The 27,262-nt window shown below is 43.8% G+C and overlaps 1 protein-coding gene across 7 annotated transcripts in view; it reads right to left on the bottom strand.

The window, feature by feature from the left end:
* The window catches only part of kmt2cb (lysine (K)-specific methyltransferase 2Cb), an 81,123-nt gene that overhangs the window by 2,427 nt on the left and 51,434 nt on the right, over nt 1-27,262 (bottom strand). For 4 of the 7 annotated variants that reach the window (XM_081703750.1, XM_026998326.3, XM_035536468.2 and 1 more), the window contains 32 exons: nt 27,005-27,109; nt 26,657-26,704; nt 24,932-25,069; nt 24,786-24,818; nt 24,533-24,682; nt 24,192-24,321; nt 23,780-24,018; nt 23,619-23,692; nt 23,052-23,258; nt 19,680-21,527; nt 18,727-19,040; nt 16,968-18,607; nt 16,746-16,857; nt 16,525-16,603; nt 16,353-16,416; nt 16,000-16,232; nt 11,998-13,548; nt 11,438-11,638; nt 9,301-9,465; nt 8,935-9,076; nt 8,504-8,651; nt 8,174-8,352; nt 7,003-7,139; nt 6,586-6,868; nt 5,471-5,610; nt 4,913-5,011; nt 3,544-4,702; nt 3,157-3,293; nt 2,875-3,005; nt 1,065-1,236; nt 429-545; nt 220-293 (listed from right to left, as the gene is read on the bottom strand). In XM_081703750.1, coding sequence (XP_081559876.1) covers nt 220-293; nt 429-545; nt 1,065-1,236; nt 2,875-3,005; nt 3,157-3,293; nt 3,544-4,702; nt 4,913-5,011; nt 5,471-5,610; nt 6,586-6,868; nt 7,003-7,139; nt 8,174-8,352; nt 8,504-8,651; nt 8,935-9,076; nt 9,301-9,465; nt 11,438-11,638; nt 11,998-13,548; nt 16,000-16,232; nt 16,353-16,416; nt 16,525-16,603; nt 16,746-16,857; nt 16,968-18,607; nt 18,727-19,040; nt 19,680-21,527; nt 23,052-23,258; nt 23,619-23,692; nt 23,780-24,018; nt 24,192-24,321; nt 24,533-24,682; nt 24,786-24,818; nt 24,932-25,069; nt 26,657-26,704; nt 27,005-27,109 — 10,249 coding nt within the window. The remainder of the gene's footprint in view (nt 1-219; nt 294-428; nt 546-1,064; nt 1,237-2,874; nt 3,006-3,156; nt 3,294-3,543; nt 4,703-4,912; nt 5,012-5,470; nt 5,611-6,585; nt 6,869-7,002; nt 7,140-8,173; nt 8,353-8,503; nt 8,652-8,934; nt 9,077-9,300; nt 9,466-11,437; nt 11,639-11,997; nt 13,549-15,999; nt 16,233-16,352; nt 16,417-16,524; nt 16,604-16,745; nt 16,858-16,967; nt 18,608-18,726; nt 19,041-19,679; nt 21,528-23,051; nt 23,259-23,618; nt 23,693-23,779; nt 24,019-24,191; nt 24,322-24,532; nt 24,683-24,785; nt 24,819-24,931; nt 25,070-26,656; nt 26,705-27,004; nt 27,110-27,262) is intronic. The other 3 variants (XM_081703748.1, XM_081703749.1, XM_081703751.1) reach the window with 3 other exon arrangements.

The following is a 27,262-nucleotide window of genomic DNA, read 5'->3' on the forward strand; positions in this document are numbered from 1 at the left end:
AGTCAAACGAATGATCAGTTTAGGTTATCTACCAGCTTGAATACGCATTCAACACCTGTTTATACCTACTGCATACTACTTAACAATACTGTTGCTGCATTTATGTGAATGGTGAAGAAAACAGCATACATCTACATCAGTACCATTTCCATAAACTACTGTGTGTTGTCACAGAGCCTCTACAGGCTCAGATCAATAAACATTGCAATTGGTATTTACCTCGCTGGGCTTCCAGAACAAGTAGCGTCAATGACCGAATCGCTGTCGATCCGGAACATGAATGCTGTCCGGTTCTGAGAGAGTGTGTGAGAGAGAGAGAGAGAAATTGTGTTTGTGTGTGTGTGAGAGAGAGAGAAAATCAGTCTGGGTGCAGTCTGTTGGACACTGTGTGGTGATGATGGCTTGGCCCTGGGAAAGGCAGACAGTACCTTGGCCTTGTACTGCAGCTCCTTCCGCAAGGCCACTTCGTTGCGGAGGACATGCCCAAGGTACTCAATAACCATAGTTTGCTTCTCGATGTCTCGTGCAGCAAACAGTCCAAGGCCCTGCAGACACATGACTCACTCAATGCCCAGAGAATGCATTTCTCCAGCTTAGGGGTTCAGCCCAGTGAGCAATTCTGCAGAGTTTGTGCTTATGTTATTGATCTTTTTTCCTGTTTTGGGACTTTTTATTACTGTTTTTTAAAATTATTAATACTTTCAATACTATATGTGTTTGAATTGATTGATGTGATGTAAGGTGACCTTGAGTGCCATGAAAGGCACCAATAAATACAACATATAATAATAATTATATATATATATTTTTTAGATGTGTTTCTGTGAACTGTGTGGTAGCTGATGGAACAATCATAAAAAGGCTCCACTGTTTTTGTAGTCTTCTTTACCTGACTGATGTACAGATTACCTGCATCTGCCTGACTGAAGTATAAGAATTCTATGAAAATAAACCTTTTTTTAATGCAATTGCACCTATACTGAACACCGAAATAAAAAGCTGAGAAAGATGGACACTTTAGGCACTGTGGCGAGGCTATCACAATTCTTTGTGGTTGGGCGCACCTGGATACGGGAGTGAGCCAGGTAGACATTGCTCTTCCATTCGCTGGTCAGCCGGCGATACTGAGACGACTTGGAGTGCACGAAGTGTTTACTGTGAGTTGGGCCGCCCTCAGCCACAGCCGAGTTTTGGATGACGCAGGAGGGCTTGTTCCACACAGAGAGGATCTTTGGCCTGCGTATGATGCAGGTGTGTGTGTTTGTGTTTGAGGGTGCGCACATATGAAAGATAGAGAGAGAGAGAGAGAGAGAGAGGAGAGATTGCGAAGATAGGATACATAAAAGGACAGAAAACACAATGCTCATGTCTGACTTGAAAGATTTGAAATGAATCTATGCTGAACAATACTGCCTGATGAGGAATGGCGAAAACTGATAAATGGATAAATACAAATTATTTTTGCCTGCAACATTAGCTGAATCTACTGCATATATCGACAATGCTCTTGCTAGAAAGCCTGAATGTTGCTGAAAGCAAACTAAATAAATAACACTATCCTTTTACTGAATAAATAACATTATTCCATTTTGCGAAACAGTCTTCTGTTCCAGTAGTTAGGTTCAGTTTCAAATTAGTTTCGGTTTGACACAGATGAACCTGTTCTGCAAGATTTCCTTCCCCTTCTCCAAACTTTTAAAGGGGACCTACTATGGTTTTCTGGGTTTCCCCTTTCTTTTAGGGTGTTATATAGCCTTTTTGTGCATGTAACAAAGGCCAATGTACAGTGAGTAACTCTCTTCCCGACAAACTACACGTCAGATATGTGAAACTCCTAAATTTATTTTCTTCAAGATGATGCAATCTTGTAAAACTTTGCATATTGCCCACCTACTGGCAAGCTTGGTATGTCCTCACACAAGGAATAGCAAGTACTGGAGGCTGGGAAGAGTTTGTAGCCAAGTGGAGAAAATGCTGTGCTCTGTGTTGTGACAGGAAACCTCCTTTTTAGGCTCTGCCAAAGGTACAACCACTAAGAAGTCAGTAGTCGAAATTTATTTTTACCACCTTTCCAATTAATTTACTGTGTGCCTGGCACTTCATGGAGGACTGCTTCAAAAACCGTGCATAGCTCAAATGCTGGATTTTCGCATTTCTTACTCCTAAAGCAGAGGGCAGTTAAAACATTGTGTGGCCCAATGGAAGATTCAGGTTCAGAACCTGAGTTGTGAAAAGTGTGCATCACTAGATCACTAGATGTCAGAACAGAGTACAAGTGTGGAGGTGGATTTATGATTACAAGATGTTAACATTACGGTCACAATCCACTGTTGCGTGACCTTGAACAGCTTGGAAACCACCAGACACTGAAATGCTGAAGTGAAATGAAAACATATTGTGCCCAAAAAGAAACATATAGATATAGACATATATATGTGTTACCCTACAGAAAAGCATGCCAAGTCAGTCTAAACCTTCTTCACTCATACATTTGACATTTTATCATCACCACTAAACCTAACAAATAATCATTTGTCGAGCAGTCTGCAGACTCCAAGAAGGGCAGAATATGTAGGGGCATATCTGCTTTGACAGTTGACCAGTCGGAACAGAGTGGGCAAGCTGACCAATCAGAGTAGACTGGGCTCCTTAAAGCCACAGGAGCGCAAACAGAGCATTTGACACAGAAGGTGAATCGAGAGTGTTTTTGGAAAACCGAAGCATGTTAATCTATTGTCCTTTACAAAAACATTTTTGAACAATGAAAATAAGCATAATAGGTCATCTTTAAATGCCTAATTCTTTCCCATTATTAACAGACCTTTTCTGGAAGACAGTGTTAACTCTGAGGTCAGAGGTCACTGAAAAACTGACCTCTCACTCTGTGGGTAGCTCCTTAGCTCAGACCGAGCGCTCCCCGAGGGGTTGATGGACAGAGGGAGTTCCAACATCAGGTTCCGCCCATAACGGAACCGGTACCTAGAACAGGCCTCTATGCCTGGCAGCTACGGAACAATCATGAGACGACAACGCAAGATTTTACGACATGGCAAGTAAAATCAATCAATTAGTATTAGATTACAAAGCGAGAAAATTATAGTGTGTGCATGATGCATGATATGATAGTGAACGATAGCGACATTGTACTGTAATTACCGATTCGGCGATGCGGGCAACGGCGGGTACGGTGAGGCCGAACAGATCCTCGCCTTTCAGGTAGATGGGAAAGAGACGCAGCATGCCTGTCTTAGCTCTCCTCTCCGCCACTGAGATCAGCACCTTGTCCCACACCCCTGTACAGCACACAACCGGACACACCATGTGAGAACAAGACCCCAGCCACACAGCCAGGCTGCTTTTCAAATGAATATCAAATGATTCGCACAAATGTTTGGGCGAGTTATACTTGGTAAGATGTTTTTACTTAGCTATTTATTAGCTATCCTTGAGAAGGAGCACAGGAAATCAAAAAAAGATAACTCCTCTTTACAAGAGAACAGTGTATCCATCAGAGGCCTACAGGCCCCCGGCCCTATACCATACCTTTAGCCGTGGTGTCGGTGAGCAGGAGGTCTTCGTAGCCACTCTCTACTACGCGGATGGTGAACTCGGGCCGGCCCTGTTGCTCTTCCACAGAGCAGATGTAGCGGCAGCGTCGTTGGCTGTGCCGCATGCTCCAGTAGAGGCGGCTGGCCTCATAGCCCGGTGGGAAAATGGCGCTGGCTGAGTGGAAAGCAGGCAGCAAGGCAGCTGGCAGCTGGCCCATGGCGTGGAAGAGCAGGCTACCCACCCGGAAGGTGTGGCCCAGTTCAGGCCTCTGCACGGCGGCAGCGAGCAGCCGCAGCTCGTCCCGCTGCACGTAGACGCGGCGGAAGACAGAGAAGCAGCGCAGCTGCTGGTCCAGGTGCGGGCCGGCGGAGGCGGCGCCAGCCCCCCGTGGCCGGTGCTGGTGGCACAGCATGGTCTTATCCTTGAAGAAAGTGCAGCCGGCCTGCAGCGCGCAGGTGAAATGGTAGACGTTCAGGCAGCGGAGGCGGTGGCAGCCACTGGTGGCACCCAGGCGCTGGCAGAAGGCACAGGCCACGGTCTGGCCCCTCTGCCGCGCCAGTTCCACGTTGATGAGGGCGCCCGCTTGCGTCTCGTACACCTCCGATGACCACAGTGCGCAGTTCAGGTGCACCCATGTGTCCAGGTCCAGGTTGAGGAGACGGGCAGGTCCGTCCGTCAGCCCGTCGCCCTCCTGCTGGCAGAAGCAGCAGCGGCGACGGTCGCGTGCGCCCGGACATGGCCGCAGCGACGAGCACAGCTGCTGCAGGAGCTCCTCTACGGCTTCTTCGGGTGCTGCTGAGCCGCTCTTGGGCACCACCACTTGGACGGTCCACCTGCGCCAGCGGAGGCCCTTCCAGCGCTTCCCATGGGGCCAGGGCCGGTCGTCGGCCATGAGGCTCTGCGAGCGGGGCTTCAGCTTCACCGTCACTCGGAGATGCGCCTCAGCTTCAGGCTCCACTTTGGGTGGCGCCTCAGCGGGCTGAGTGGGGCCCGGAGAGATCACGTTGGGTGGAGGCGGGGAAGGAGGCGCCAGCTTGGGCTGGAGCTGAGCCAGACAGTGCACGTCCAGAGAGGACATGTTGTTGTTGTACTTGTGCTGGGCTTTGGACGGACTCACCTTGACAGTACTGTCTGCGAGAAGGGCCACAGATGCCTGCAAACACACACCGACATCATGGGGCAAGATAACCAGGGTACTTCAGTCCAACAGGTGTTTTGTAAGGTATAAAAGAAACACAGTTGTGCCAGTGGAACAGACTTTGCCTGGAATGGGAGCCTTAGTGATATGCAAACAGAGAAAGAGTGCTCTGGAGCTCCTCACACTTCCTCTCGCACTGGGGGCATAGTGTGGAGGGAGACAAACCTTTGTGTCCACATTGCCTTTGGACTGGGGAGAAGAGTGCAGTATGAGACAGCTATGGCTGCAGAACACCAGCTCTCCATCAGAGCTCAGGTGCATCTCCTGCAGGAGAAACCGGAGCGAGAATAGCACAGTATGACCTGGTGTGGTGCTCTACAAAGACACTGGTTACACGCGATACATCACGGAAGTCAATCCACTGCCAGGGATTTCATGACAAAAGGCAAAGGGGAAAAAAAGGCCAAAACTCACTGAAAAGCCAAAAGGATATTCTAGATTTTCATTCTGATTTTCTCTTCTATTGTATACAGTCATATTTCACTGATAAGAGGAGGAATGAGATTATTTCTCTATAGATTTGTTTTAGTCCATAAGGTAATAACATTTCCAGAATATGTGGGGTCTCAAAGCAAGTCAAAGACTGCATATATCTGATAAGAGTGAGATTTCTGTCAAAGCAGCCAAAAGATTCACAACGTGTCTGCTAAAGGAAGTAAATAAGGACTTGCTGCATTTTGAAAATGACAACATCTGAGATGATATACACAAGTATTCTCATACCTGTGATCTGCTTTGTTGATCTTTAGCGGGTTTCCTCACTCCGTTGCCCAGGACGACCACTTTACAATGGCGGCACCACTGCGGCTTGGGGCCTGGGCTGGATGGCCGCTGCTGACACTGCTCCCTACCCCTGACAGGACCTGAGTGCGAGACACACGCACTACTGTAAACATCACACACTGTGAGCATCACACAATAAACACTGTGCAAGTTGCAGACAATGCTCTTACGTTACAGAAGCATCAAATCTATTGCCACCTGCCGAACTCAGATTAAGGTTCTGCCAATCAATCTAAATCTTTCTGTAGAATTCTAAATGTGCTTTAATGAAATGTTTCTCCTGCCATGCTGTTGCAATTTCTTAACAATTAGCACAGAAACACTAGCTACACAAAGACCAGGGGCAATAATGGCACATGCTTGGAAACTTACTGACACACTCCATTTTCTAATGCTTTTAATCCGACAGGGCATGGTCATTAAGTGAGTATCTGACACTCTGACGTGGATAAACAGGCCAGGACATGGTCAGGATCGTTAGTTCGTTTCATTAGCTTTCACAATCATTTGCCAAATCAATAAAGCAGCCCTGTCTGCACCTGAGCCATGTGGAAGACCCCAAGAAAGGAATACGGATTTGCATCATTAGTAAACATCATTAGAGGGGATAATCATCAGTGTGAATGATGATAGGAAAACAATCACAGCCCACCCCACTGTTTGTCTTCCTAGCGAAGGGTAGTGATGAAGCTTTGAGAGCAGACAGTATAGATGGTTTCAGGCAGGAAGCACCAAACGACTTGCTGGTTCAACACCAACCTTTGTGTTGGCTCTCCATATTTGAAAATCCCCAGGGCATCCTTACGTGTGCAAAAATTTTAATCTAATTTAGAAACTGTTAGAATAAGGATTAACTAAAAAAGAATAAAATAAAAATAATGTAATAATGTAAGAATAATGTACTGTACATACTTAAATGAATTAGTTCAAGGTTAGTTCACATATATAAACTCTTCTGAGTCTGAGTCTAATCTGGGTCATGCCTAAAGATTTTATATATATGCATTTGAATTTTAAGCGCAGCTCTGTAGTTAGAGGATGCTGCTCTGACTCACTCTTGTCATGGGAATGGTGACTGATGAGATGGTGCTGTGGTTGCAGAGGGCCCTGGGTTCCTGTTCCTCTGCCATTGCGTTCGGTCCCTCTGAGTGGCGTTGCCGCTGCCCCAGGGCACCCATGGAGCAGGCCAGAGGCCTGGGGGCGGGGCTCCAGGCCGTGCACAGAAGCCTTGTGGGCCCCTGGAGGGCCGTGGGGCCATGGCCCACTGCTGACTTCATAACTGCTGGGGATCTTCACCCCAATGAGGTTGGTAATGGCTGCCACAACGTCAGTGATGTTCTAAAGTGGTGAGAGGCCATGAGAGAATTTAGGGATTAACAGTGGTGTCTAGGTGGTGCTGCCACTGATACAGCCCACACCTGGTCCTCCACTCCCCCTTCACCCTTCCTGTTGGAAACATAATGGAGACTCACCTCGGCAGCAGCAGGCTTCAGGGTTATAGCTATGGAAACGAGACCTGTGCTGGAGCCATTGTGTGGTATCCCGAATGGAGAGCCAAAGAAAATGGATGACGGCTCGGTCTTGATATCGCAAAGCTTCGCTGCGGAACCTGCAATAGCAATGAAGCAGGATTAAACACCGAGCAGGGTCTGTTTATTATCAACAACAATAATTTTTAAAAAGTTCAGAGACATTTAAAGTCAACATGAATCATAAACCTGAACATATTTTCCTTCCTTAACATGTATTTCCAAGTTATATGGAACAATTATGGGACTGACATGATTTTATCCATCTGCATTTGATTGCGTCAGGAAAAGCAGGTGTTTCAAAACTAACTTGGATACAAAAATGGCCACTTCCTCTATTAGGAAAAATAATTATACAATATTTCCACTCTTTTCACAGAATTAAATGGTCATTAGCTAGGCAAAGAGGTGGTTTGATTTTATAACAGTGAATAAGGCTAAAGGGTATCTGTATACCAAATGCTTTTAGCTGAAAGAATCTCAGTGTAGGAAAGTTGTATTCTTGAAACATGATAAAATGCCTCAAACATTATCTGGTACACCATTTTCAAGATGTAAATAATCAAGCCACTGGGCCCATAACCATGGTATTTTAGGTAAAGGGAACAAGGATATTGCTGGTGAACAACCAAATCTGAACCTCCTGCTCAGTGATGTTGCTAGCTTGTATTAGAGCAGACCAGGTGGGAAACATGCCATGATATTTGACTGGTTAATATTTTATTCCCTGCCTTCCATCCATGATGACATAGTGAAATTTCACAATCAATTTAAAAGTCCACTTTGAGTCAAGATTTTGGAGAGACAAGAATTTTATTTATTAAATTATTTGTCACTATGACTCATGCTCAGTGTGACAAGTTATCAAGGGCAAGGTTAAAAAAAAGATTTTTAAAAAAGGAAATTCTGATTTTAGGTTGACTTTAAAGCATTTTTGCATTCATAACACACATACAACCATTCATGAAGATCACAAGATACATGAAGTGTAAGAAACCTGTGTGGTAGGCTATGCAGCCTTGATAAATGACATAAGCAAGTTATGTATGTGTTATAAATGTTTTATTAAGGCCTTAAGTAGGTCCCTGGAGAATAAGCAGTGAGAGGGCCCTACCTTTCCCCCTGGAGTGGGGGAAAATAGGCATGACTGGGGAGAGAGACGGAGATGGAGGCTCCTTTTTGACCAGCGACAGGTCTGGATAGCGGCTGATCTCCATGCCAACCACGCTCTCCGGGGAGGAAGAGGGGATGAAGCTGTCGGGTGTGTCCCGGTCCTCACAGTGCTCCTGCCCCCTGTGTGGCCAGCGTGAGGCAGGAAGGAAAAGGACAGAGAAAGGGAGACAGGGAGCACAGGAGATGGAAAAGACATACAGTTGAAAAAAAGGCATCCAGGGAGGAAAATTCTGTGCTCAGGAGCTTGCATTAGAGCATGCTCCGGACTGACCTGAGCTCCTCCTGATTGTTGTGGGGGGGCGTGGGGAGGGAGGCGGGCACATCTACTGTTTTGGGGCCATGTGCCAAGGCCCGAGCAAGGAGCTCTTCCTCTGCCTTAAAGGGCACATGCAGTGGCCTTGGTGCAATGCCCTTGGTTACTGCGTTTAGGAAGGAGCAAACCAGCATGTTAACCTCTTGTATCTTTTCTCTTTAAATGAAGCTTAGCTAAGGGTGAGCCATCTCACAGACAGCCAGATTTCATATATGGTGAAAAGGAAAAAAACAAAACAACATAGATTAATGCCAACATAACGGAAGGCGTGAAAACACTGTACAATTTCGGCTGATTGTGAACACAAATGGCAAAACATAGCCATTTCTAAACTGATCTTAAACCTACAAATGAATGACTCATTAGCGTGAGTGGATGCAGGCCCTCACCATCATGGCCACCCAAGACAGCCACTTTGCTTGCCAGCTCATCTGTGGTGGCAAAGCCGTTGAGCAGTTTCTGCCGCGCCACGGGGGGCGGTGTAGGGGGCAAGGAGGCTGGAGGAGTGGGCGGGTTACTGAGATTGCTCTGCTGTGGAGAGGCGGAACAGGAAAATGTGTGTCACGCATTTCTCAGATTAGACTGACTCTCCACTTAAGTAATTTGCACCTGTAAAAGCCCTTTGCTCCCGGGGATACCATCCTTGGTGTGCGTAATATTACATAATAACCCTAACATATAATAAAGGCACTGGATTTAGACATTCTTCTTACCGCAATGTGCTGAATAGATTAACACCCGCGGCTCTCACTTACTTTGTAAATGAGCTGCGAGTAATAGTCCGACATGCCGTCTAGAGAGGCGCTCCCGAATGTTCCCGATAGACGGCTCTCTCCGTCCAGCTGTCCGCTGCCGTAGGGCACAAAGTGGGCAAAATTGACCCCAACCAGAGGCTCCATTAGTGGCAAGAGAGAGGGCTGCTGTTGCAGGGAGATGAGAAGAAAGGAGACAGGAGTGGGTGGGGGTAAGAGAGGGTGAGAGGGAGGAGAGGGAGCGAGGGAGGGGGAGAGAGAGGGAGGGAGGGGACGAGGGAGGGGGAGAGATGTAAATGTGAGGGTGAGATGAAAAGCAGTGAGAGAAATTAGAAAAAGATTAGGAGCCTGGAGAGATAGGCTCTTGAGGTATGACCAGTTTAATTAATATGGAGACCTCAATGTCTTCATTTACTCAAGACGAGCATTTCAGTCACACCATTATCAAACATATGTTAGCATGGAACCTCAAGAAATGACTGCAGAACCACTAGCAATGTTATACATTTGTGCTGTTTAATTTGATTCTACCTGGAGCTTAATCATATGCAAACATCACCACTTAGCATCTCTGCATAGCAAGTTAGCACAAGTTATTTCAAACTTTAAGTAGAAAGGCATCAGTAATGTAAAGTTTTTAAAAAAGTGTTCTTTCAAGTTGAATTTTGTAAACATCAGCAGTCATAGTGATTATTTTATCACATATTGTTCAGTTAAAAGTAAAGCACTTGTCACTTCAAGATGGGACTACTGTAATGCCTTACTATCTGGCTTGTACCACTAAGTGAATAAACAGGCTCCAGCTAGTTCAAAATGCAGCAGCCAGAGTTCTTACTAGAACTAGAAAATTTGATCATATCACTCCCATTTTAGCTACATTACATTGGCTCCCAGTAAAATTTTGTATTGATTATAAAATACTTCTAATGACCTACAAAGCACTGAATGGTCTTGCACCACAGTGCCTGAGAGAACTGCTGGTGCATTACTAACCACCATGTCTGCTTAGATCAAAAGGTGCAGGCTCTTTACTAGTACCCAGAATAAGAAAATCTACTGCAGGAGGCAGAGCCTTTTCCTATAAAGCTCCCACACTATGGAATAACCTTCCTATAAATATTCAAGACTCAGACACAGTCTCAATATTTAAGGCTAGGCTGAAAACCTATCTGTACAGTCAGGCATTTTATTAACTACTTCCCATCTTAGTTAAAGGTGTAGATCTGGGGGTCCATGGGCATTGAGAGTTATGGTTAACTGGGATGTTATGATGCTGTCACTTCACCTCTCTTTTGTCACTGAAGTTTCATGACTGAGAGTGGCAGAGTGCTGATGTTCCAGGGTGCTCTCATGCTTGTGTTTCCTTCTGGCTCTATCCTGTTAGCTGTGCTGCCATAGCTAGATCTGCCAGAGTCCATCTTTGCAGGTTATAGTTCCCCAATTTACACACCCTTGTACCTGGACATGCCTAATAATTTATTCTCTCTTTCTGTTGAGGTACACCTACCCCTGATGTCATGTTGTCACTGAGCCTCAACCCATCTCAGCTGCCATGGCTCCTCCCACCACCCCCAGATGGCCCCTGCTGTATCCCACCACCCGCCACCCCAGCCAACTACTCCGTTTCCCTCAACAGACGTTCTTGTGCGGGATGGCATTCAGACAGGTGCACACCGTTGGGACCAGACTAGAACTTCTAGAAAACCAGACTAGACACGGATTGCTTATTTTTTCATTTTTTATTATTTATTTTTCTCCCTTTTTCACTACGTATTCTGCTCCTTATTGTTCATATTATTACTACTGTAGTGTCTGCTGTTGGCCAGAGGTGGATGGACCCCCCCCCCCCCCCCCCCCTTGAGTCTTCGCTCCTCTCAAGGTTTTTTTCTTGCCACTGTCGCCCTTGGCTTGCTCAGTGGGGGGCATGGAGTCGAACATTTGTAAAGTTGCTTTGTGACAACAACTGTTGTAAAAAGCAGTATATAAATAAATTTGATTTGACTTGATGCAGGCTGAGAGATGACATGACACAGGCAGTATAAACTTGTCATAGAAACCTGCCTCCATGATTCATCACCACACTGATGACAAATCCTTAACAAAGCTGTCTTGGCCTCAGAGTGGGTCTGTGGGAGCTTACCTGTTTCAGGCTAGTCATTAATGGCTCTGTGGAGGAAAATGCAGCTTGTTTCTCATCTTCCTCCTTCTTCCTCTTCTTGGAGCGAGGTGCTGGCCGTTCTCCGCTCTTAGGGGTCCTCTTGGTCCTCTGCTTTTTCTTGTCCTCGGACAGCAAAGGCCCCGTGAAATCAGGATGGCCTGAGAACTGTTTGTGTGAGAATGTCTGAGTGCAGAAACAAAGACAAACTTATGAATTATATGATTATTTTTCAGATGAGTCAGATTTTAATTTAGGTAAGTGGGATTAGAAGAAAGAAAAACAAATTGTTTAGCTATTAACATAGAACATTCATATGTAATCATTTCCATGGCAAGTATAAACCCCATCCTAAGGCAAAACCTGGCAACATTCTTGCCCTGTGTATAGTTTGTATCATGTTGGTAAAATTATTTAACAATTTGATGTAATTAGTAATCAGTTCATTTCATTAATAGTCTGGTTTACATTAGATGTTATCTGAATTAAGGCATGTGGAACAAAGCCACCCCCAGTCTTTCATGTTGAAATATGCTGTCACTCACCCCACTGTCCATGGAGTTCTGTCTCTGGAGGGCCTTGCTGTCCATGCAGGTCTCGTCCTCAGACCTCAGGCTGTCCTCAGACTTCTGGTGTGGCAGTGCTGGTGGAGGAGTCTCCTTGTTCTTCAGCAGTTGTTTGAGGAGCTCATTACTACCCTCGGCCTTTGCGATGCTAGCTGGACTCTGGCGTGCAGGACGGGGGGACAAGCCTTCTTTCTCCCCTTCTTCCTTCACCAGGCCCATCTCCACTTCGGGCCCATGGTAGTCACTAGCATCCATCCTCTCCAATTTGATGTTGGTAAGGATCCTAGCCTGCATGTCCTGCTGACCTGCGGTCGCTTCGGCTCCACCACCACAGCTGCTCTCGGAAAGCTGTCGCTCTAACTCAGAGTGGGGTTGGCTGGTCTGGGAGCCTGGCGTAGAGGAACCCTGCTGGGAGGTCTCGCCCATCTCCTGGTCTCCAAAGAGCAGCTGGTTTCTTGTGGGTGTGGATGATGTGTCAGATACACAGGGTGTGAGCGGAGCAGTTAGGTCAGAGTGCGGTGTGGATGGCGCCCTTAAAGACTCGGCGTCATCGTCCTTCTTTTTCTTGCGGCTTCGCTTCTTCTTGCCTTTCTCGTCTGGGATAATATTGGAGTAGAGCTGAATCAGGGATGGACCAGAGCCTGGAAAGTTTGGGGGGAGGGGCATAGATGACTCCACCCCAAAAGGATGGCTCTGTCCAGGGTTCTGAGGTACCATGCTTGTTCCAGGGAACCCTGGAGGTCTGGGCTGCCCCTGAACAAAGTTAGGACCATGAGGAAGTTGATCATCTGACATAAAACCTGACCTTGCATCCTGAAGAAAGGGCCCATTTCCCATCATGGGTCCAGAAGGGGCTGCTCCAGGCTGCATGCCTTGCATACCAGGCTGCTGGGAGAATGCAGGGCCTTGCATCTGCTGCTGAGACCTGTGTGGCTGCATGAAGTCCTGAGGCAGGTTCTGGTTATAGAAAGGCATCTGTGAGAGAGCCCTCATGTTCCCATCTTGGTTGAGGAGGCCCTGCTGTTGCTGCTGCTCCATCTCCATCCGTTGTTTCATACGTTGTCTCTCCACTTCCTTCATCAACTGCACCCTCTGCCTTTCCTGCTGTTCCCGCAACCTCTCCTTTCTCTCTCGCTCCTGGAAGCCTTCACTGAAGGGGTTGGTGTCATCAAAACTCACATGAGGAGACTCACCGCTGGCCTGACCCGGACCGGGCCTCGCTAAGGTCACCTGAGGAGGTGGGCCTTGCATTATTTGAGGCGACATGACACCTGCTATTTGAGGTCCGACAGGGCCTGGAGCACCAGGACGCCAGCCAGGCATGTTGAGGGGATTTGTCTGGCCAGGATGGAGCTGCATGGGCACTGTGGGACCCATCTGAGGTTGGTTCATAGGGCTGGTTGGCATCAAGCCTGGATGACCCTGTATTGGCAGCCTGCCAGGCATCATGGGAGGTTGCATTCCACCCTGTTGCTGTTTCACTCTGTACTCCTCTATCAGCTCTGCATGCTCTTTTTGCTGCTTCCGTATCTATGGTAAATAAGAAAAGAGACTTTGTTAATTATTGATAGAAGATTTAAAGTAGTCAATGTAGCAAGATGGATTCCCATTCTTTAAAAAAAACCTTATAAGTTTAACATTGTCAGTGAATCTGGATTTAAATAATATGCACTCCAAATCAGGTTTTTTAAATCAGGTTTTTTAAACAAGTGTATAGCCACCTTTTCGTAGCATCGAATGTCATGAGGTTGTCTGTTTTAGAAAACCTGGATACTTTACATTACCTAACATTAGCTAACTAAAGCTTTCCAGTCTCATACTTTGTAATCTAACTTCAAAGACATGTAGTTAAAATGACAAATTTCACTGATGTTATATTGTTTTCAGGTCCTGGTACATGGAACCATAGTAAGCAAACAATATCATGTGCTTGCTAGCTAGTTAACTAAATAGCAGGTCTACTACCTTCCAAACTGATTAACTGCTTTCATCAGCCACATAGAGACTGTGGATATTTACATCAACTTAGTCTACTTTTGCTAAGTCACTAATTTGTTCTTCAAATATCTTTCAAATATTACTTTGTCCCCTTTTACATACTAAATGGCTGCCGTTAGATAAGGTTGCAATACCTGCTGTTCATAGACTGAGCTTGCTTTTTCAGTATATGGGTATAAGTGACAGCCTAAATGCAGGTTACAAAAATGTATAAAGTTTACACTACACCAAATACATCGAACTGTAAATGTAACCGCAGAAAAAAATTCTGTAAACATCTGAGAAATCATGCAGTAAAAATGGTTCATAGGGTATATGAACATTACAACATGTTTTATATTTTGTTGTTCAACCAAAAATACATTTCAGACAATAACAAGCAGTAGTTTAACATGCTGAATATAATCAAACATTTGCAGAGCAGTGTCTGTTTGCAGCAGTCTGTACTTTTAACGAGTAAAAATATAAATGCAAAAAATGATCAGAAACTATGTAGAACTTTATTACTAAACATAAAATGATAAATTATGATTTTACAAAGAATTTACTTTCTGGAGGCTTGCACAGTTGGCCATGGGTGCACAGCACCTATAGGCCATTTTTAGGTTAGACAACAATTACTGATGTGTTTTGTTTAACTAGTGGCAGTGACAGCACAACGGTGTCAGGTGTACAACTATAAAAAATATGAATTATCTGGAAGCCTTCTGATATCTTAATGGTTTGCCAGTAGAAGGCCGGTTGGTGTACATGAGTGGTTGCCAACCAGTCGATCAGTATGGACAGGTCAAGCTCCCAGATCAACCTCATATGGCTGATACGATCAGCATATAGGAGGTGACCACTGTCATACACAAATAAGCTATCCCCAGGTGAGTTTCCTGACCTGTACTCTTTGTTGTGTCAGATACCTTCATATACCTTAATCAATATCTATTGTACAAAAGAGAAACTACAGGCAAACTAAACTTCATGCATTTAATTGTGACTTTCCTGTTATGTCCAGGGCCTAGAATAGCAAGATTTATCAGACATATTTTTGCATATTATGCACTGATATCCTGGCCAGCAAGCAACAAGGATCTAAAACACAGTTATACAAGTGCTATTATAAACAAATCAAGCTAAACACCGACTTTGTGCCGCTTGCGTGGCTGGGCTAGTATAAACTTTTTCATTTTATTTAATGTATGTTAGAACAATATACATAACTAGAACTACTGCTGCTACTATCTCGGTGTATGTAAAAATGTTATTTCTAGTTATTTCTACTTATTATTTCATGCAGTAAGGCTAATGTCAGGCTAATACAGTGAAACAACCTGTCCATTTAATAGCTTGCCACCATAAACACCGTTGTCTGTAAATATGGTAATTTATTTTTCCATTCCTATTCTGGCATTCAACAGCACAGGACATTTTTGTGATTATTCTGTGGATTTTGCCCTTTTTGCTCCGCTTGTTCGTGTACTCTCCAAATTGGTCTATTCCATGCAAGTTACCACAACCGGTTGACTTTGCAGCTAATTAACGTCGTGAAACTGCATGATGTAGTCACTAACCTACTTGCAATAAATGGCAATATGGCAGCAGCCAGGAGTGAAAACAGTACCAAAACATAAATCTATTATATGTCATTACTTTGTATGCAAATTGTTCCCCCCAAAATTCCAATTCTGTATAAAACTTGTCAAATTTATTAGGGTGGTTCTTGTCCACTTTAAGATCGAATTCAGTTTTCTTTTAAAAAGAAATTTACAACAGTATAACCTAGATAATATAAATGTTCTACATCGTAAAATAATTAGTTTCATATCATGGTTATGGACCATTTTAAATAATTCCACCAGAATCCGAGAAATTACAATTACAACCATCGATTTACATGAAACAAAAGCTGCAGTGACACAGTAAATTCAAGCAATTGTGATCATTGAATTAAAAGCTAAGTGTGTGTGATTGATGTGTGTCTGGCTGCATCACCTGCTCCAGCTGTTTCTGCACCACACCCTGCTGTTCTGTCACATGTTTCAGCTGTTCAGCATCCTCCTCAGGGAACTCCCGCCCTGCTTTTTTAGCAGTTCTCTGCTTAGCTGACAGGGCCTTTTTGGATTTCCTGTGGGCCCCAATCTGCTCTTCAAGAAACTTCTGCTGCATCTGTAAAAGTTTTTGGGTTTCTCGAAGCCAGTCTTCATACTGTACTTTCTGGGCATCATCTGAAAAGTAAAGTAGAAAAAACCCCACCACTGAATAACTAAAAAGCCATATATATTTTTGCAATTCGTAATACTTTGGCATATACTGACTATTTTAATCTATATTTAGCAAACACTTACTGGCAAATCCTGGATTAAAATTTGGAGGACTGGGTCTCGTCATGTATGGGGCCAATTTTCCTTCCTGAATGGAAAGGAGACACCAAATTTATTTATAGACAATGGATTACAATTAATTAGGTGAGTTACTGAATGATGTAATATAAAAACGAGAATCAGATTATTGCTGCACCTGGCCAACTGGCTGCTGGGAAGGGACTAATGCATCTGGAACCTGTGGTCCATGTCCTGCTGGAGCTCCTACTGGAAACCTGAAAGAAAAATAAAGAAGATAAAGAAAAAAAGATGGAAAGAAAAAAAATCACTACAAAACAGGCTTCTTTCAGATGGATTTACAAACTACTGAACTACTTAAAAGCATTTATAATACGTAATCCTAAGTGATACACTTACTTGTTTATGACCATCTGAGACATTCCCATGTTGTTCTGAACCATTACTTTATTGATTCCTTTCAAGGCCACCATCTTTGCCTTCATGATCGGATCAGTAATTGCATCAAAATCTGAAAAGAGCATGTGCAGAAATGTCAAGAGTGCACCTATAAAACTTGATTCACATAGGACTGAGTATTCTTTATGACAGAAAAAATCTTGCTGTATTCCCACATTTTACCTATATTAGGGAAGAATGAATCACTGGACCGCTGTCTAATCATGGCTTGCATCTGTTTCTGCTGCTGTTGTTCCTGCCTCTCTTGATCCAAAAGATCTTGCAAGAGGAGAGGCTGTTCTTCTAGTAACAGAGGTCGGTTTTGCTGGGACATTTCCTGCTGGGTTTGAGGAAGAATACCAGTCTGCTCTACTGAAAGCAGAACCTCCTTCTGATCTACTCCTAACATTGGATCTGAAGGCTGATCCTGGATGGAGCCTGGAATGTCTAAAGGACCCTCACTGTGAGAGGAAACCAATGATGGTTCTACAACCAGGGTAGGATTCATTCCCTGTACAGATATGGCTCCGGGTCCTAGCAGAGTGGAACTGAGGGTTGGCTGTAGCCCAGGTTCGCGAAGTTTGCTTTGAGATGTGGTTTGCCCACAGCTTTCTTGCTTTTGTGTTTCACTGTCAGTTGGTACACTGACCAGTAAACTAGAAAGCACCGGAGTGGCATCAGGGTGAATACCAGCCTTTGGAACCTGGGAAATGGCATCAATGCTACTCCCATAGGCTTCTCGATCAATGGCTGTGATTTCCTTTGTTTGCTTTTTGCAAGAGGGCTCTTGTGACATACCATTTTTGGCCTCGATTTTGATATCTTCTTCTGCTTTCAAGGAACCCTGAATCTGAGAAACCTCATTTTTTAAATGGGTTGGAGAATGCTCTGGTTTGCGATCAGTTTTTGTTTCTCCAGATGTGGAATGGGAAGCATCAGTCTTTTTCTCTGTTTGTGCCTTTGGGATGTCAGAGGTTTCAGTGTGGTCATCAATAGGATCATTGAGATCCAGGTCCTCACTAAGGTCCAGGTCAGCATCCGTGTAGGCAATAATATCAAATTTTCCAGATGTCAAGAAAATTTCCTCCAGGTGCAAGTCATTGGTTTCTAGATCTAGATCTTTTCCATCATCTGGGTCAAGATTTAGGTTCTCTAAATCTGTATCAACGAGGTCTTTGACCTCCACATCTTCAAGATCCTTCACAGCTGATTCATCTGCATCACCTTCATTTGAGGGTAAAGCAACTTCACTGTTCTGTGTAGCAGATGCTACAGGGAAATTTGATGGACTAGGACCACTGAAACTCTCATTTGAAGCAGGCTGGCTCATTGACCTCATAAGCGGAATCTGTGGATGCCCTGGTTTTACTGCAAGATTTGGCTGATTCAAGTTCTCCATACTCACTGAGCCATGCATTTCTGGAGCTACTCCCTGAGTCTGATTCATAGTCGGATCTCCTGGTTTAGGAGCCTGATTGCTAGGAAATCCCATTTCTTGCCCACTTATAAAACCTGGAGGTCGCTGAGCTTGTGACGGTGACTCCATTCGGTTTCCCTGCATTACAGGTGGCCCAAAGGAAAGCCGAAGCCTGCTATCTGCAGGCCTGTGCCTAAGTTCTATAAAAGGTTGCCCCATGATATTGTGTTGCTGCACATGCATGCTTCGAGGTGGCATAGGCTGGAGTCCCATGGGGTTGCCACCTAATGTTTTCCCCAGATCTATAGACAGGGACCTTCTCATCTGTGGATGAGCTTCCATCATTGACTCTTGCATTTGATGGGGTCTTAAGCCAGGCCCTTGGACACCAGGTGGGAAACCTAGCCTATGGGAATTGAAAATAAATAATAGTCAACGTCATAAAGTGCTCCATTCTAAAATTATTCAAATACAACAATTAAATCTCTCTGACCACAAGAACCCGTCAAGTTCTAATGTACTCACCTGGGTCCTGGTTGCCTAATATTATTATTGTCCATAGGAAACTGTGGCCTGGGAAACTGACCATCGGGGAAACACCCTCGCTGATCTGCTGGGAATGGTCCATGAAATCTCTGAGGGCTCCTGACAGTACCTGGACCAGGATATGGTGGAGGTGGTCGATTAAATACGTCACTTTGCTGGCCTTGGGTCTCCTGACTCCAGTGCTGTCCGGTTCCCGGAGTCATGGTAACAGGCTGGTCTAGAGTGGTTTTCTCTTGGCGAATTGCACTTTTCTGCTGTTGCTGTCTGAGGATCAGTTCTCGAATACGCTGACGCTGTGATGAAAACAATGCAAAAATTAACAAGAGCTGTCAACTTAAGATTTATTATGAACATTATGTAAAGGTTAGTGAATTTGATTCATCATCTGTCTAGACACATGGCCAACTTTATACTACCTGATATATATAAATACTTAATGAGCCAATATTAATTCAATACAACTATATTACACAATAACCTCCCTTGACAAAACACTAATATCATATTTTGCATCTCATAAAGCTTATTTTTACAGGTCTGCAGCAAACTGTGAACTCAGTCAGACCTGAAGCACCCATCTGTCCACTGAGAAGTACACTGGCTGTTTTTGTGGAGATTAAACAACAATACCTTAGCACTATATAAAAATCTCCTGAATAGAAAGTGCTGTGCATTGTTGTTGTGGGTGGTACAGTAATAATAGAGAGATGAACCAAATCAAATGAAAGCAAAATTGTTCCTTAGGAAAATTCAGAGAAAATTCTGCATTGGGAATATTTGTTTGTGATCCAATTATCACAGAATATTGCCTACATTGGCATTTTTTGAGGATTGTTGCTGCAAAATCACTTAAATCAATGACAAAATGAATCTAATATTACAGTTAACTATTTTACACTTTCTCAAATCTGGTAGTACTACGGCAACTATACCTGTCTCAGCCTTTCCTCAGCCTCTGCGAGTGGAACACTCTGAACATCAGTGTTGGGTTGTCCCATTGCTACAGCACTGTGTTGCTCTCTACTTTCTCCACACTGGGGGTGAGGATTCAATGGTGCCTGTTCGAATGCATCATGAACTGGAGTTTGGCTTGGCTGACTAGATGGAGACTGAGTCATGTTGTTTTCATCCACCATACCAGGATGTCTTGGGGTCTGAGAACCTGGCATTGCTGAACCAGTGAAGGTGTCCTGCATCAAGACTTGAGGTGGTGAAAACGAATCCTGATTGGACATATGCCCTGGTCTTATACTCTGGTTTGCACCACCAGGACGAGGTGTTCTTGGTGGTTGCGCATATGGATCACTGAGTATTGACTGGGAGGATCCCACGGGCTGTGCATGAGGGTCAGGACCTATTGGTCGAGACAATCCAGAAGGGTGATTAAATGGATCTTGACTCCTTTGGTAACTCTGTGACTTTATGAACCTTTCTGGTACATTTGGATGTGATGCCCCAGGAGGCTGAGCATAAGGATCCATTGACATTGGGGACAGAATGCGATTCTGAGTCTGAGTTTGTGGGGAGGTTTGGTTTATGATGACAGGATGAGAAGTGGTGGACTGGTGAGAGTAGGGTTCAGGGTCATGTGGTCTGGGTGTTCCAGGCATTCGAGCATATGGGTTGGAGTAAGGAGACTGGGAAAATGGGTCACATGGAGAGTAATCTGCCCTAGAGTTGGATTGGGAGCGTGCATATGGATTCCCAGCAGGTTGATGTGCCATTGGCCCCGGCTGTGAAAATGGATGGGCTTGAGGTTGCCGTGTGATTCTGGTTTGATTCTCATAGCCGTCACTCATTCCAGGATGTGGAGTGAGTGGAGGATGCACATATGGGTCATTTGGCTGACTCTGTGAGAAGGTCTCTGCTGAACGAGGGGGGATCATTGGTCTTTCAAAGGGATCCCCACCTGGTCTTCTCGAATGTATGCCTGCGTTTGATTCCTGAGGCTGAGGTGGGGGCATCGGTGTTTTAAAGAGCTGGACAGACCCTGACTCATTACTTCCTGGAATAGGGGTAAGCAGGGGACGGGTGTAAGGATCTGAAAGTATCATTCTGCCTTGAGGCATACGTGAGTACGTCTCCTTTCTCAGGCCTGGCCGGGAGAATGGATCATGTCCTGGGGAGCCAATCAGGTGCCTCCCTTCCATGGACTGACTAGCCCTCGGAGGACACATAGGCTTGAGAAATGGGTCTGTTGGTCCTGCTGGCCTTGGGGTGTCTGGAGGCTTGGCATATGGGTCAGCGTTTACACTTGTTGGTGAACCGATGGGCTCATGAACTGAGGGAGGTTTCCCACGCTCTTCTGAGAGACTCCTAGGTGATTTTCCAGACTCAGAGTTTCGACGGGTGGCGCCTGGGCCACTTGTTGGTGGCCTGGGTGTTCCCACCATTTTGGCATAAGGATCCCAGGGTGACGATGGTCTAGAGCCAGAAGAGCCTGGAGAGAACATCTGGGGTGACTGTGGCTGGGATCCTGAAGAGGGCGCTGGAGGATGAGGACGTAAAAAGACATCATCTGGGGAACCTGAGGTGGGAGTTCCTGGCAACTGAGTCTTAGAAAGCCCATTCTTGGAGTTTGGCTGCATAGGAGACATGTTCCCATTGGTGGACTGCGAGGAGCCTGGACTCAGGAGGCTGCTGGAGTTGTCATGCTCAGACTGACCTCCTTTGAGGTTGTGCTGCTGCTGCTGTTGCTGTTGCAGTTGCTCATTCTTCACCTGCTCAAGTTTTTGAGTAGCTTCAATTTTGGCCTGCTGCTTACTTTTCTGTCTCATTTGCTGCAACAAAACAAAGAATGTTTGCAGACAAAAATTATTGACTGCATACAAAATATAACAGAGTATCACAGATGACTTTATAAAAAATAATTGCACCCATCTTACCTAAATTGCATAAAATCACCATAAATTGAAAGACTGTTACAAATTATTTTAACTATGGACAAGGAGTGACATTTTAATTACTTTTTTTTTTTTCAGGTTTAATTAGTTCTTAGCAAATAACAACCCTATATGCAATGCACCTAGTTCACCTACTTTCTCTGAGCACTGTGATTATCCAAATAAAAGTGCAGGCAAAAATGCATTCAAGGTGCATTTAAAATAAGATTTAAATTTGACTGGCCCGACCACTTAAGAAGCCTAACCTAGCCTAATTTTAGCCAGATTTTATGGCTACCATCATTTTCATGTAGCATCATTACAACAACAAGAACAAGGAACAACATGAAGCTGGCTGTTGGTAGTTTAGATTTGCATTTTTCACGCTACATAACTATTGGACATCAATCTGGCTAACCAGAGATGCGTTTGACTACAAAGAAAATGCATGTGGTTATATCTCATCAGGATACAACACAGACACAAGAGGCATGAAATGACCACATGTAATCAGGGTCTTTGTCTCATTTCAACCTTTAAGCTTTGAATATCTGCAAAGTATCTATAAGGTTGAGGTGTCACAAAACAAACACAATTTGCGCCATGGTTCTTTTGCCACAGAGCTCTATATGCCTTCCATTACATGTCACAAAGAAATGATAAAAGTTATTTCTTAAAGCAAAAGTGCACATAATGCATGTTATGCAATACCTGCATGGTTCTCTCTCTAAATGAAATTGGGGAGGTAAACATTTTTATAAATTAGATACTATATAAATGTACATGCAAAAGACCTACAAAAAACTACTTAAACTTAAAGGTTTTAACAAAATGATTATTTCCCGGACTGGTAACCTGTCACAGCTGCAGATAGCAATCAGCCATTCAGTGTGCTCTTTCAATGGCTGCTGTTCAGCATGAAGAGGGCTAATGAGATGATAATAAAGACATAATGGTAATGAGGTGATAAAAGCACAGCTTCTATGTGAAATACACTCTCCAGGCGTTCATGACAGCTACAGAACAGAGTTAGACATACTGACTGGAGCCCAGTATGGCCACAACGATACAACGACAAAGAGTATTAGCGCATGATAGTGCACCCTGCAAGGATGGAACAAAAGAAGCTACGATTTACTCTAAACGAAGGTATATCAATTTGCTTAATACAGTTAAAAGGACTTTATTGCGGGTTAAGAGTATTAGGGTTAATGCAATAGGTAACTATTTAAAGTCACAGACATTCAGAAACTGAATCATCTTAGAAAAGCCGCCCATTTCTGGGGACTTGATAACTATTTACCTACTGTTCACATCTATGTAAAATTGCTTAGGGTTCATACAGTTTTAATGACTCATTAACAATGTCTTTCATTCTAAGTTTCCTTCAGAGACATAAAGGGAATTCTCTGCAGGACTGACCTGTCTCAACTTCCATTCCTGCTCCTGTTCTGATTCCTTGTGCTTCAGGGGGTCCTTAAACAGAAGCTCCGGGTCGAGAGGGGGGATGGCAGAGTCAAACACTTCCAGAGGCTGCGAGGACTGAGGCTGCTGCTGCCTTTTGATTGTTTCATTAGACATTTGTACTTTGTTGATGCGAAGGGCTGCCCTGTTATCCCGAGCCTTTTGCTGTGAGTGACACAGATAAACAGCTTAACTTAGTAGTCATTAATTATGTTGGCCTTAAACTTGTAGTTAAGTCAGTGGACCTTAGTTCCATAACATTACAGTGGTAGAAGCATTGTGTTGTAAATTCTGTGAATCACAAAAGCTCATATCAGGCTTTCTGTTTATCAATATAAGGTTTTACTTTTTAGGACTTAGCTGCAACAGATGCATTAGAGTGAGGATCTAATGGTCATGTTCAAAACTAAATATCACAGTAATTGTAATTTGATTGCACAGTGGAGACAATGACAACAACTAAGTTGGGTATCACTCTGTACCCTTCTAGAAGACTGGCAAGTTTGTTCATGGCATACATCTTACCACATATGGGGCCCTGTCTTGCGAACTTGCTTTTCTCCACAACTTAGCAATTTGTTTCACTCGTGTCTGCCAGTCTGTAAAACGAAATTTTGACGAAAGAGCTAAATAAAATCATATTCATCTCAAGCAACCAAATACACAGTTGGATCATTATTACCTACCTGGGTACTCCTCTTTAAGGTTGGGGAAGTTTACATTAGTGTAGAGGACAGGAGCCACAGTTGCAAGCTCTCCCAGAGTCTCTTCTTTCTCCCATTTCAGGGTGCTCTTCTGAGCTGTGGACAAGGAATCCCCCTCTCCCTCGGCTGCAGAGGGAGGGGCAGGAGTCGGAGCAGGGCCTGGACCAGTGGCTGCCCATGGGCCGGCTGCATCCTGTGACATCTGACTAAACTTCCTGTCCCTGATCGACACAGAACATACTCTGAGTTAAGATCCACAACACAATGAGATGAATGAATGTTACAATCTGTCTAAAATGGACTCAGAAATTCTGATCTCGAGCCATAAAAATATGATTCTTACTGACTGTTTTGACAGTGTTATCAGGCTGGGATGGGTACACTTCACGCTCACCTCAGATTGTCGGAGAAAGGGGCGCGCTGCATGGTAGCGAAGTTTCGGGCCACATTAGGCATCTGAGATGGTGGAAACTGTTGATTGGGTGCCATCAGACCATTCATCACTGGCATCCGGGGAAACATTCCTGTAAGGCCGTGGGTGGGAAAGACATTTGCAGCCAATTAAACTAGTATCCTTCAAGCTTTAAAACAAACTTAATCCAATGAAAACAGCAGAAAAGTACAAAGTATCATCTGAATAAAAAGAGAACCATGAACTTAGTAGAATGCAAATTAAATGTTTCACAGTCTCGAGATTTAATCATGTAATGTAATTCCGGTGAACAGACGACATACCTGAGTTGAGCTGGGAGGGGGGCAATGCATGGCCTGGAGGCCCATGTAAAGGGTGTGATCCCTGGGATTGATGAGGCACCTGAGATGCCTGGATGGTGCTGGGGCTTAGGACAGCTGTGAACAGATCTTCAACATCCTTGCCCTCCAATTCTGTGTGAGAAGACATTTAAGCTCAGATACTCAGATACACAGCAAGTGTAACCTTCTCTTCACCATTACATTTCTGTTATTGAGCAACTGAACAGCGGCATACCTGGAATTTTATACAGCTTACTTAGAATGGACTCTGTAAAGAAAGTAGAGAGTGTTTTAAGTATTTAGTTTTAAATCACCTAAACATGTCAAGGTGTTTTTTGGCAAAACCCTTAAACCCTTGAGTAAAATGTATACTATACTGACCATCAGTGACCATCTTGTCCAGTTCAGGGCTTAGAATGCCATCCAAAGGCTCCTCTGCTACCTGAGGAGGAGCACGTACTGGGAGAGACTGGGAGGAGAGTGCTGCCTCTTCTGCAAGAGGAGCAACCTCCAGTCCAGCTGAGGTAGAATAAAACAAAACATACACACATTACTAATGCATATTATTAAACTGCAAACCGCAGTATAAAGGGAGTGTGGTATAGCTTAATTAATAGATCAAAAGAGTATTAGAACATTTCAATCACAACAAATGTGTGACTGGGAAAATTAATTATCAAAGAAATTAACATCAGAGTTCAGCCAAATGTGTTAATACTTAGGTGAAAGGTAATCACCCTGGGGGGGAGGAGGATTTATGTAATTTCTATACATTTTCAAAAAATTGTCTCAGTGGAGCTTCTTTTTTAAAATGACTGCTTATCTTAATAAAAATGCATTAATTGATAAACTGTACCGATTTCAACCTTTATAGATCTATGCTACTATGTCATTTATGCTACTAACTTGCTAACTGACAAATAACCCATCTAATACTAACAAAGACACAGCTAATCCCATCACAGACCCAATACAATGATGAAAGACATTAATGCAATCAAAAGCTTTGATAGTCTTTATTTACTGTAATAATGTTCAAAATGCTCAATATGTGAATAGGATAAAGCCCTGATAATGTTTTGGCACACCTTTCTCTCATTTCCTTCCCTTCTCATCACTGATGCATGTAGAAACTCCAGTTGTACATGACACAATCATGCCACTCAAGCACACATCTTAACACTATCATGTCAGTGTCATCACTGTGTTAACATTGGTTCACATCCCAAATAATATGCAGTCAGCTGTGGTACAGAAGCTGAACAGAAGGGGATAGATGGTTGACAGAGATGGTGTGCTTGGCAACAGGTTGGCCTATACAATCAGAGAAACTTTTGCCAAAAAATTGCCAATGAGTGAATGTGTGTTTTTTTTTACTAGAGTAGGTGTTGTGTTATATCTTCAGTATTTGAGAAACCCTAAATACAATGACAAAGTGTTAGACCTATCCTAATCTTCAGAGGTTTTCACTAGAAGGTAAAGGCCTTTCTACGACACAGGTTGCACAGTGCCGCATATGCTGGATTCTTTCTGGAAGCCAAAGACTCTGGTAGTGCTTTCATCTGGGCTAATTTTCACCTGGCCATGCAGATAGAAATTCTGAATGTTGAAGGACACTTCTCAGCAATATAGGGTTTTAAAGGGATCTGTACACTGCAGAACTTTCATTTCTCTGCATTAAAATAAGTGGCCTTGGCCATGCTTTCGAGGGTAAAGTCGAATTATTACAAATCCGCAAGTAATGCTTGGATGTGTACTGAGCTTGTTTTTAAGGACTATGCATGTCGTGTCTAAAACCAAATGTATCAAGGATAAATATCCTAATAATCTAATCTCGATAATACCTTCTACAACTACTCCTCTAACTCGAACTTATCTGGATTTAGGCAGTTTTCACAATTTTAACAGAAATGCAACAAAGATTAATCCATCTACATATTATTAGTAAAGCAACACAGTACCATATATATAGCAGGTATAGTCACTCTGACAAACACCAAGAAAAGAGAATTTTTAAAACTTGTGAAATGGTCTGAAGGAAAAGCAAAAATGCAGGCATGCAAATTTCAAGCTGGAAAACATGATTTTGGGTTCTGGGGCTCTTACCAAATGGAGAGGGAGAGCAGTCAACCTGGAAAGTGCAAAAATCAAGACCTACAAGGACCCAAATCAAACACAATGAGTGAACAGACCCAGAAACAAATAAGAATCATGAGAGAGAGCGAGAGAGATAGATCAACTAAACCAAAAGAACTTTCTAGACGGAATAACTTAAAATGAAATATAATGATGTCCAAACGCAATAAACACATGCATGCCAGTATAGAACCCACAACAGATGCATTTTAGACTGAGTGAGCGCAGATCGAAAATGAGTTCAGCAGAAGAGCTCATTTTGACACAAAAAAGGTTGCAATGAGTAGGGAACATGTTTGGGTAACATTAATGGCATACCAGACTCCTCTGTCTGCTTGACCATGTCATCAGACAGCATTCCCAACAGCTCAGTGTCTGATTTCAGCACCTCGGACAGGTCCACAAGAGGCTCCTCAGAACTCCCTTTGAATAAAGGCAGGGGATCTATGAGTGATTTGAGATGTCTGCACAAATCAATCAGAACTTAGTCATATGAAGTGTGTGCAATTGTGTGTCTATCTATCCCATACTAATATGGAACATATGCAAAATCCTTATAGCGCCATTAAGCAAGGA

This window comes from Electrophorus electricus, chromosome 20 (genome assembly GCF_041902795.1).
Source record: "Electrophorus electricus isolate QZ-2024a chromosome 20, ASM4190279v1, whole genome shotgun sequence".
Taxonomy (NCBI): domain Eukaryota; kingdom Metazoa; phylum Chordata; class Actinopteri; order Gymnotiformes; family Gymnotidae; genus Electrophorus; species Electrophorus electricus.